The 12,161-nt window shown below is 39.5% G+C and overlaps 1 protein-coding gene across 1 annotated transcript in view; it reads left to right on the top strand.

The window, feature by feature from the left end:
• Positions 1-11,432: 11,432 nt before the first annotated feature.
• Positions 11,433-12,161, top strand: part of LOC138171739 (immunoglobulin superfamily member 1-like) — a gene marked incomplete at its 3' end in the record, with an annotated part of 7,250 nt that continues 6,521 nt past the window's right edge. Inside the window, exons 1-2 of the mRNA XM_069101374.1 lie at positions 11,433-11,676; positions 11,974-12,161. The exon at positions 11,974-12,161 is cut by the window's right edge and continues 88 nt beyond it. Of these exons, the coding sequence (XP_068957475.1) occupies positions 11,433-11,676; positions 11,974-12,161 (432 nt within the window). The remainder of the gene's footprint in view (positions 11,677-11,973) is intronic.

Below are 12,161 nucleotides of genomic sequence, written 5' to 3'. Positions count from 1 at the left end.
AAGGAAGGAAGGAAGGAAGGAAGGAAGGAAGGAAGGAAGGAAGGAAGCTTGAATTACAGTTGTTGCCATGTGAGTGTAGAAGAAGGGAAGAATGTGAGAGATAAGACCTATTAATTGATTGGATGCAGTGGGTGAGGTAGGATGAAGAATTAATGTTGTCTCCAATATCACAAATCTGTGTATCTGGAAGAATGGTGGTTCCTTCAACAGAAAAGGAGACTGTGAGAAGACAAGTGAGTACTAGGGTAAGGGATTACTGAATCCTGCAAATTTAGAGCAGGAAGAGACCTTAGAGTTCATCTTCTTCATTTTACCGAAAGACAACTGAGTCACAGGGAAATTAAAAGATTTGTCCAGGGTTCTGGTTGAGGCAAAAATTGAATCCAGATCTTTCTGACATCAAGTCCAATGGTCTATGTATACATGTTGAATCTGAGATACTTAAGTGAGATCCAGTTTGAAATGTCCAACAACTAATTGGCAACATAGGACAGGAGCTAAAGATAGAGACCAAAGTTGATTATTTAGATCTTTTATCATCATTCCTTCCTGGTTTTGTTTGTACTTTACAAAAATAGATTATTTGTTCATTATGTGTATAGAATAAATTTTTTTATCCTCCTACCTTATTGATGCTGTGATAGAAAGTGCTTTGAAAGAAAACAAAAAGAAAGTGCATTGATTTTGCAGTCAGCTGACCTTATTTTAAATCCTACCTGTATGACCTTAGGCAATTCTCTTAATGTCAGTGCATCTGACTTTTCTTCAGAAAATAAGAGGGTTGGACTATATGGTCTCCAAAGTTCTTTCTAACTCTAAATCTATTATCATATTTTCAATTAATTTTTTCACTGATTCTCTAGGATATTTTTTAGTGTGCCATAATGTCATCTGCAAGGAAAGATAATTCTGTGTTCTCTTTTCTAAGATGTATATCTTTAATTTTGTTTTCTTTTCTTATTATTATAACTAATGTTTCTAAATCAGCATCTGATAATAGTGATATGAGAAGTACAATATGCCTGCTTTCCCTCTCTCTTCTTCCCCACTTTTCTAATTATTGTCCTACATTTCTAGTAATTTAGATTCTCGATTATCCTTTCTTTTCCTCCTAAGAAGTTATTTTTCATATCTTCCTTGGTTCTTTACCTTACATTTCCAAATCCTACCTAGGAAGACATCCCAAGTATGGAACCAGCTTAGACTTACATGGGTTTTTCCAGTTTTAAGTTTGGATTTCTTAGTCCCACGCAAAAGTTTTTCATACATGAATCAGAAAATCTAATGCAAGACAACTGGGATTCTTTCAGGTTCTGATTCTTGTTGACCAGGGAGGAGAGATCTTGCCAGATACCAACAGGTTAAACAAAATTAAAACCATAACAAGAACTAGAGGAAGAAATGAGAGAATTTCATTGTGGGTTTCAGTGGCACTCAATTTGCCATCCAGAAATAATGTGTGTGCCTATTTGTATGGGAAAATTGCATAGGCATTATATTTGGTAACGAGGATGGAATGACAAAATATCAGACTTCTAATTGGAGGCAGGAGTATTTTAGAGAGAGAAATTGATATTTCAGGATGGAAGGATTTACCTTATTCCTCCCTAGCAAGAGAAGGAGCTAAAACTACAGGGATCTGTAAAAATTGGGAACCGAGATTACACAAGGAAGAACCCAGAAATTTAGAAAGACGTTGTCAAGGAATACCAATAGAACCAGCCAAAGAAATGGCAGGGGTGTGTAGGAGAGGCTGGGCCTTGCTAACAACTTATCATCTTATGAGTAAAAGTAGAAATAAGAAACTGGAGGAGAAAGCTCAGATGGAAAGGGAGTTGACTGGTTTGTGTGAGAATTTTTTTGTGCCATAGCATTTGAACGCTCCTTTAGAGGAGCAAGCTGGAAGGTCTCAGTGGTAGAAGAACAAACTATATTTCATGTAGCTAAAAGGAAGGGAAAAACTAACAAAAGGAACATACATACAGTTGTTTTTAAAGCAACCAGGGTTAAGTAACTTGCTCAAGGTCACACGGCCAGGTGTTTCTGGGTGTGGTGCTAAGTATCAGAGCCCGAATTTGATCCCCAGGTCATCCCGACACTGGAGCTGGTGCTCTTACTCGCTGAGCCACCTGGCCGCCCCTAAGCAATTGGGGTTAAGTAACTTGCTCAAGGTTACATGGCCAGTTATTTCTGGGTGTGGTGCTGAGTATCGGAGCCCAGATTTGATCTCCAGGTCATCCCGACACTGGAGCTGGTGCTCTTACTTGCTGAGCCACCTGGCCACCCCTAAGCAATTGGGGTTAAGTAACTTGTTCAAGGTTACATGGCCAGGTGTCTCTTGGTGGGTGCTAAGTGTCTGAGCCCAGGATTCGATCTCCAGGTCATCCTGACACTGGAGCCGGTGCTCTTACTTGCTGTGCTACCTGGCCACCCCATGCATACAGTTTTTGTACAGGCTGCATAGTTGTCCCCAAAACTGCCAGGGAAATGTGTGGGAGGATACTGGAACAAAGTTAGATGAGGAGTTTTCTAAGACAGAAGTTCACCATATTAAGGTAAAAGTAGGAGAACCACCAGGTCAAATAAATTTCAGGGAGATAACTGAGGATTTCACTGAACAAGAGGTTACTGTTATATTAAATCAATTCATCCAAAGAGTGGGAGAATTGTTAGTGTCCTGGATGGTGAGAATCAGTGATGAAGGGGCTGGAGGGATATCAACAGATATTGTGGATTGCTTGAGATTCATAGGTATTAGTGTAAAGCCAAGTATGAGCAGCTTTCCAGAGGGATACTGATGTGGATAGCTCTAAGATTCTGATCACATAGTCCAGTGAACTCTCTATTTATTCAGCAGTAAATTGAAGCTAAACATTCACAGAAACCACAGTACAACATTCACAGTGTTAAACATAACAACTTATCACTAAAATGCCCACATAGTTTTCACCAAAGTGGCCACATAGTTTTAAGCAAAAGATATCATTCAGTAAGCACTTAACTCAATCATCCTTAAGGAGCAATCCTCCTTAAGGGACACAATGTACAAAGGTCAAAGTTCTCCACCCCTAGGTCACATTATCTTTATCTCTCAGTCAAAAAGTCTTCTTTGGTCTCCATTGGAGATTAGTTTTCAATCATCTTTAAGAGGTACAAGGTACAGAGTACAAAGTTCTCCCTTCCCTAGGCCAGAGTAAACCATAATATTCTTAGTCAGCACTAAGTAACCAAGGAGATGTCTTTTCATTTTGGCCTGGCGCTGCCTCCCAAATTCCATGATTCCTCTTTCGTGGTTCCAGATCCTGCCTCAATCTACACAATCATCACCTGGGTTCACAGGCAGGTAGCTCTCTGCTCCTCATCCAGCTCCTCATCCAGTTCCTCATCCAGTTCCATATTGAAACTCACAGTGTCCAGTCCACCTCAATTCCTTCACAGTTTATGTTTCTGGGAAGATAAAGGTTAGCAGACGCAAAACAACACTCATGCACATTGCCAGCACCATCATCAATTCACTATCTGCCTGTGAAATCAACACAGACCCACTAACATTGTCTGATAATTTGGTACAAGTTGTCAGTATAGTGACAAAAGCTCTGACTCCTTCCTCCAGGACTTCTGTAAACAGGCAGGTTTTTCAGATCTTCCAGTAAGAGGGCTTCTGTACAAAGTATCACATACAAAAATCAATACATTCAGAACAGACAAACAGAGTGCCAGCTTCCACAACTGTTCCCCTTCTCAGTTCTGCTCTCTCCCAGCTGTAGCTTCTCTTTATACATGGTCATTACATCCTCCCTGTTCCTGTCTTTGGCAACTCCCTCCCACTGTGAGTGTCAGGAGACCTGTTTCTTAACAAAGACTTTACATAATCAAGGGCAAGACTCAGAAGAAACTCGAAGTGAAACAAGGTGATAAAAAATTAAATAGCAGAAACAAGGTGCTAATGACATCTTTGCTTGTCATAACAGAGGTGAGGAACATGCTTCATTACCTACATTCCAAACCTACAGCTTATCATTTCATGCATTAGTTTTCATGTCGCTCAAAATATTTTTTCATGGAGAGCATCCTGGGAAGGTGGAGCAGTAGCTCATAAAATTCCAAGCTCTTAAGATTTTTCTCTGACAAAAGAGTTAAAATAGCACCTTAGGGTGAATAAAGTGTGGGTGGAGAGAAATGAGAAGAGGAGCATAACTGGGGTCCTTCTAGAACAATTTGAGAAGATCTGAAGAAAAAATTCAGGACTAGGTTTGGTCCCTGTGATGAGTAAAGACCTCCAGACTAGGTTCAGTTTTAACAGCAAGCAGCAAGTCTTTTAAACAACAAAGGTCAAGCCCTGGGGTTTGATTATTTGAAAGGCCTCCTTGGCCACAGACACTGGAATTTTCAACCCTGGGATAGTGAGGGAAGTTGAATATTTGAGCCAAGGAAGATTGAAGGAACCTCTGCTGACAAGGTACACCTGATCCAGATGTGTGGTGAAGAACAGCAGGGCAAGAAGGAACCAATACATACCCTGGGAGTACAGAAGCAGTGGGGCAGAAGGACCCTGGCTGTGGGTACTTACAGGAGGTTGGAGGTTTGATTTTGGGTCCAGGCTAGGGGGGAGAACTGTATATCTGGGGCAAGAGGCACCAATTCCCATACCCCATGGCTAGAGGTGTTTACAAAAATTAACCTATTACAACAAAAACAAATGTACAGGCAAAGGAGAAAAAAAATCCCATCATAGAAAGCTATTATGGGAGGGTTGGTTAGGTGGTGCAGTGAATAGAGCACAGGCCCTGGAATCAGAAGTACCTGAGTTCCAATCTGGCCTCAGACACTTAACACTTATTACCTATGTGACCTTGGGCAAGTCACTTAATCCCAATTGCCCCTCCAAAAAATAAATAGAAATCTATTACAGGAATAGAGATGAGCAGGGTTCATCTTCAGAGGAGGATATTGAAGAAAAGAAACTTCCAAATAGTAACATCCAATGGTCCCTGCCCAAAATGAATTCATTGAAGATCCTAAAAAAGACTTAAAAGCAAACGACTGGGATGGAGGTAAAAAAACAAAAACAAGTATAATCCAAGAGAAATATGAAGGGTATTAAATTCAACCAATTAGAAAAAGAGATCCACAGTCTTAAAGAAGAAAATGGCACCTTGAAAATTAGAACTGGACAAAGTGAAGCCAGTGAAATAATAAGAGATCAAGACATAATTAAATAAAATACGAATGATGAAAAAAATAGAAGAGAAAGTGAAACATCCTATAAGAAAAACAACACATTTGGAGAATAGATCAAGAAGAGAAAATATTTTAAAAATTGGACTAACTGAAAGCTATGATCAAAAAAAGTACCTTGATACAATAATACAAGAAATAATTAAAGGAAATTGCCCTGAAGCATTAAAACAAGGGGTGGGGAATAGTAGAAATAGAAAAAAAAATGCATGGATGACCAAAGAGATCTCATGAGGAATACTCACAGGAATATGATAGTCAAAATCTGAAATCTCCATCTCAAAAAAAAAAATATCAAAAGCATCAAGATTAAAACATTTTAAATTTGGTGGTGCCACAATTAGAATTACACAAGACCTAGCAGCAGAGACATTAAAGGACTCTAGACCTTGGAACACAACATATTGAAGAGCAAAAGAACTGCCATTCCAGCCAAAAAAAATATCATGCCCTGCAAAGTTAATATTCTCCTGAAAGAAAAAAATGAACATTTGAGAAACTCTGAGAATTCCAAGAGTTGGTTAAAAAAAAAAACTCCTGAATTTAATAGAAGATTCAACATACAAGATACAAGAGAAATATAAAGTACATAAAAAGAGTGATTATAAGGGGTCCATAAGGCCAGACTGTATACTTTTCATTTATTTAAAATATATGTCTAAGTTTCTTATCAATAATCAGGTAGCTCATAAGAAATACTGGGATAAACCTGAGTATGATATGAATTTTAAAAATATAAGCATTTAGGAAGAGCTTAAAAGAGTTATTATTTTATACAACTGAGGTGCGAGAGGAAGAATTGGTACAGAATAATTAGATAGAGGAGGATGGCTGATAGTTCTGGGAATCCACTTTCATTGGGATTGGGTTTAAGAGGGAACAATACATACTTACATACACACATACATACACACATACATACATATATATTTATTTATTTAGAAGAGTATAAAAGTCTTTTAATTTCTGAAGAAATAAAATGGTAGGGTCATTGGGAGGGTGAAGAGGACATGGGAGGAATCTTTAGAGGGAAGGGTGAGAAAATGGGTAAAATACAGGATAGAAGGGTGTTTAGATTTATTGTAATGGGAGGATGATGGGGATAGTTCCTTGCGGGGGGGGTAGGAAAGTCACAGGGGGGCAAGAGAGTGGCTAGAACTAAAGTAGAGGAGGCAGGAAGGATAGGAAATAAGAGATATGCACAAAAATAAAAACAAAAATCAGGAGTAGGCTTTGGCAAGTTTACATCTATATGTGTATGTATATATGTATATGTGTATATCTACAGCCATAGAGAAATATATCTAAATGTTGTAGCATTCAGGGTTGGGGTGGGAAGAGTATGTATATATTTATAGCTATAGAGAAATGTATCTAAACTTTATTGTGGACTTCTGGGGGTATTGAGGGGAGGGGAAAAAAAGAACAAAGTAAAGAAGTGCACAACAAAAAACAAAAGAAAACTCTCAAGGAAGCATAGAAAAATGGGCAACTCTCAATATGAGTATTATTTATCACATAAGCTTTCTTGAAATAAAAATTTTTTATTACATATTTTGAATCCTCGCTTATACTCTTCTACATGCACATGTTTTTTTTTCTTTCTAAATTTGTATTTAAGTTCCAATATTTATGCTTATGATATGTTTTTGTTTCTTTTCTCTATTTCATATTTGTGTTTGAGTCTTAATTTTTTAAAAAAGTATGTTTTTTCAAATCTTCAGAAAACTACTTTATTTTTTCAAATTTTATGTATATTTATACTTTACAACAATTGGTTTTTTTTATCATTTCATTCAGTTAGTCCAATTATTTTTAAATTATCTCTCCTGGATCTATTTTCCAGGTCAGTGATTTCCCAATGAGATATGTCCCACTGCTTTCTATTTTTTCATTTGTTTGGATATGTTTAATTGGATCTTGATTACTCATAACGTCATTAGCTTCCATTTGCTCCAATCTAATTCAGAAGAAATTATTCTCTTCAGTGAGCTTTTGAAATTCTTTTCCCATATGGCAGATTCTGCTTTTGAAGGCATTCTTCTCCTCCTTGACTTTTTGAGCCTCTTTTCCATTTGAGTTAATCTCAAATTTTTAAGGTATTATTTTCTTCCATCAGGTTGTTGACTCTCTTTTAATGACTTTCTTGCATCATTCTTATTTCTCTTCCCAATTTTTCCTCCACTTCATTGACTTGGTTTTTAAAATCCTTCTTGAGCTCCCCTATGACCGGTAAACAATTCATATTTTTCTTGGAAGCTCTTGGTGCAGGAGTTCTGACTTCGTTGTCTTTCTCCCATTCCATGTTTTGATCCTTTTTGTCCCCAAAAAAGGAATCTATGGTTTGACTGTTGTGCCTGCTTTGCTTCCGTTGCTTGCTCCTGCTGCCACTCATTTACTTGATTTGTGAGCTTTTTGCCACAGTAGAACTCTGCTTCCAGAGAGGAGAGCTTTGTCCTAAATAGCTAGGGTTTTCTCAACTGCCAGAGCTATTAGTTGGGTGCCCTCTCTGAAGCCTCCACAAGCTCTGGCACCTGGTTACACACCCCAGCTCCTCCACCCTAGACAGTGATTCAGATCCAAGCAGGTTAAAGCAAGAGAGATTAACCCTCTGAATGGTCTCTTGGTCCCCCTTCAATCTGCAGGCCAGAAGCTCTGAAGCAGCCACGTGACGATGGCAGCTGCACACCCGCAGCACCTCTTCTGCTTCTCGCCTTCTCACCCTTAGGGTAGAGGCCAGACCACACTCTGGGTCCCCCTGTTCCCTCAAACTCCACACTGACCTTTTGCTTTGCCTTTGGCATTTATGGGTTGATAATTCTGGAAACCACCACAGCTGATGGTGATCCACTATCCAGAAGTCCACTCCAGCCTTAGCTGGTTGGGTCTACCCTGAAGCTAAATTTGCAGGCTCATGCAGGGCTGGGTTCAGCTCCCAGCTCACTGTGAGCCTGCAGGGCTGCTGGGCTGCCTGCAGTGGGATATTTGTTTCTCTTTGTCACTTTCTGTGTTCTGTAGCTCTAAAGTTTGTTTACAATCATATTTTATAGGTATTTCAGGTGGGTATGGGGGTGCTCATGGAATTTTCCTGCTTCTACACCGTCATCTAAGCTCCACCCTCCCAAAATATCTTTCTGTATAATGGTGTTTTTGTGTACATTGTCCTCCTGCTTCTATTCACCTCACTCTGCATCAGATCATATAAGTCTTTCAGGGTTTCTCTAAAATAATTTTTCATTACTTATTTTTTCACATTAATACTATACAGCATTCACATCCCAGAATTTGTTCAACCATTTTCTACTTCATGGTTACCAGCTTGCTTCCAGCCCTTAGCTTACAAAAGGAACTTTTATAAATATTTTTTTATAACAGTTCTTATTTTCTTTCTTTGTTCTCCTTGGTGTAACTACCTATAGAGGTACTGCCTTATCAAGGTATATGCAAAGTATATAGACTTTAACTTCAAGATTATTCCAAGAATGGCTCAATCATTTCAGAACTTCGCTGCAAATTTTGCAACTTTTGCCTTCCTGTTCTTCCCCTCCATTGCAACCATTTTCCCTTTCCTCTTCTATATGAGGTAGCTTACCCCATTCTGTCTCTCCCCATCTCCTCTCATTATATCCCTTTCTCACCTCTTAATTTCACCTTTTAAGTATCCTCCCTTCCCATTCAATTGGTCCTGTGCCCTCTATCTATTCATTTTTTTTTCCATTTTCTCATACCCCCTCCAACAAATATCTTTTTTACTATCCTTGTCAACATTAATATTCTGATGGGTGTAACCTAAAAGTTGCTTTAATTAACATAGCTCTATTTGTGATTATGTGAAGTTTTTCATATTGCTATCAATAGTTTGAAGTTTTTTAAGAATTACCCATTGAAATGATTTGGCCACTTATTTACTGTTGAAATTACTTTTTTATATGTAAATTTGAATCATTTCCCTACTACCTAGATTTTATCCACAAGGCTATAGACATCTATTACCATAAGATGACTCAACTTTGGACTTCTCACATAGGAAGTAGTCTCTCTCTCTCTCTCTCTCACTCTCTCTGTCTCTCTCTCTCTGTCTCTGTCTCTCTGTCTTTGTCTCTGTCTCTCTTTCTCTCTCTCTCCTAATTGATTTATTTTAGATATTACCTTTATATATTTTAATCAAATATATTTTAATTTTCAATTATATATCAAATAAGTTTTTAATGATTTATTTTTCAAATCCACACTGTTTCACCCAATATCCCCACTCATTTCCCTCCCAGACATGCTTCCCACATAAAAATAGGATTTTGAGATGAAAAATGTATAAATGTATAAAAAGAGGAACAAATAAGTACAGTTGAGCAGTATTTTGAAAACATATGAAAAGACAATATGCAATGCTAGTATACGTCCATACTCCTTGAAGGGATAGGGTGGAATTTCTTTTCATATATTTCCCATTGCATCTGATTCACCCTTTTCCGATCTGTTTCCTTGTCTGTTGGTGTTGTTTTTAAACAATAGAAATTCATTTTAAGGGGCAGTGAGGTGGCGCAGTGAGTAAGAGCACTGGCCCCAGAGTCGGGGTGACCTGGGATCGAATCTGTGCTCAGACACTTAGCACCACACCCAGGCCGTGTAAACTTGAGCAAGTTACTTAACCCCAATTGCTTTTAAAAAAAAAAAAGAAATTCATTTTGACTGTTGCTGAAATATGATATAGTTTCATGGCTGAAAAAGCTACTTTCCATTCTTCCCCACCTCTTTTTATCATTTCCCAGAATATTTTAGGTCTTTTGTTTTCCCAAAAGAATTTTGTCATTTCTTTATCAAGTGCTCAAAATATCTTTGATAAAAGTATTTAGTGGCTTTGCAAGTAGTGTCATTTTTATTATGTTGACACTGCTAGTATTTTGTAATTATTTGGGGTTAGACTTTACTCTCTATTATTGCTTTTGGGTTTTGTTATTATTTAGAGAGATGGTGGATTTTTGTGGACTTATTTTGTTGGCTGAAACTGTTCTGAAATTGTTATCTTAAGAAGTATGTTAACTGATTCCCGAGGATTTAAGTATACCCTCATCATTAGCAAGTAGGAATAGCTTTGGTACCTCTTTGTCTGTACCTATACCTTTAAATGTGTTCCCTTGCCCAATTTCTCTTCCTATTTCCTTTTTTTCTTTCTTATGCCACAACTATAACAAATAATAGTGGGGAAAAATAGATGTCTTTTCTTCTTCTAAGATTGACTGGAAAAGGTTCTATTCTACCCCATGTCATGTGAAGCTTGCTTTGGGTTTTAGTGAAAAAAAAATTGAATGGAATGAAAAATAATCTTTTATTGCTATGATTTGTAGGGTTATAGCATAAGTGAATGTTGTACTCTGTTAAAGTTTGTGGCCAGAGATGCCTGGGGTGAAAGGTACTGCCATAGGGGCAGCCTAAATGAAAGGCAGACCTGGGGGCATTTACACACCTGGAGGGTGGCCACCTGGCCTGATTTACTCTAGAACCTGGAACAAGCTTCCAAATTTCAGGAGGTTTGTGGGCAGGAAGGCCGGAATTCAAGTCTGACTTTGGGAACGTGGCAGAGGGCCTTCACCTCTGTCTAGCTCAGTATTCTCATCTGTAAGATGGGGATCATATTGTTGTTGTGAGGCTGAAGTGAAGCAACATTGGTAAATCATTTTGCAAACCTGAAAGTGCTAAGTCAATGTCAGCCATTGTTGGAATTATTGCTGTTGTTTTTCTTGCTATTTGTTCCAAAGAGCAGAGAATAAGACTGACCCAAAGTCATACCACACGTGGAACTTGTGCTCAGAAGTCAACTGAGTGGAGGGTCTGAGGCCGAGTCTTCCAGGCCATGGCCTTTGGCCAATCTAGGTCCTTTCAGGGTGAGGCTATCATGGTGATGGGACAGGCATGTCTTGCCAAGTCTCAGGATTTTGGGTCATGGTCCCCTTCAGTGGGTCATTGATCCTTGCCAGGTTACATTTACCTTAAAATTCTCTGGTCCTCTCAGAGCTAAGCCTTGAAGGACCAGAGTTCATCACTCATCAGTATAAGAGCGGAAATTGTGGGGCCTGTGTTTGGGGGTGTAAGGCAGCAGGTTTGACCACCACATCCTGGGCTAGCCTCTCTCCACCTACATTTTTCCTTCTGCACAGTAGAGGCTGGGCAGCCCAGGACAGAGCTGAAGATCCACCATGGGCCCCACAATCACTTCCCTGTTTTCAATTGGTGAGTGCCCACGGTCAGGTCTGGAGAAGGAGGGATACTGTGACAAGGTCCTTGGCTGGCTGACTCTGAAGCACAAGAAGGAACTTTTAGGAGAAGGCAGAATCATCTTGGAAAGAGCAGGAGCCCAGGGTCTGCTCAATGGCCTCTTCCTTCATCTTCTGACCAAAGCAGAATTAGATCTTCAGGGGCTTTGGGGAGAGCTGGAGATGGGTCAGTGTGGTCTGGAGGGCAGGCATTGAGAACCTCAACTTCTCTTACAGGGCTGTGTCTGGGCTGGGTGGTGAGAGCACAGATAGGTGAGTCCTGCCCCCCCAAATCCCACTGTTCTCATTTCACTGCTTGTCCGAAATTATCCCAGAAATCCACTCCCAGGATAATTGGGGAAGAAAGCATGGTACATTACATTAAATGGATGGGGTGATTGAGGAAGGGGCTTCATAATCCAGAGGTGAGAGAAACACTGTGGACAGAAGAATTCTTACAACTCTGGACTCTGTTTCCTTTCAGAAACCCTTCCCAGGCCCACCCTCTGGGCTGTCCCAAGTCCTGTGGCTCCTGAGGGAACAGATGTGACCCTCAGGTGCCAGGGCCACCTGGGGAGTGACCGCTTCCAGCTCTGGAGGGAAGGAGAGCTCAGAGAGGAGAGAAATGCCTCCTGGCAGCAGACAGAGTTCGTGCTCAAGAGTGTGGATGCC

The sequence above is a fragment of the Petaurus breviceps genome, unplaced genomic scaffold (genome assembly GCF_028583685.1).
Source record: "Petaurus breviceps papuanus isolate PSGF00001 unplaced genomic scaffold, PetGlider_PUasm1.0 462, whole genome shotgun sequence".
Classification (NCBI taxonomy): domain Eukaryota; kingdom Metazoa; phylum Chordata; class Mammalia; order Diprotodontia; family Petauridae; genus Petaurus; species Petaurus breviceps.
The sequence above is the reverse complement of the archived record's forward strand: the minus strand, read 5'-3'. Positions and strand labels throughout refer to the sequence as shown.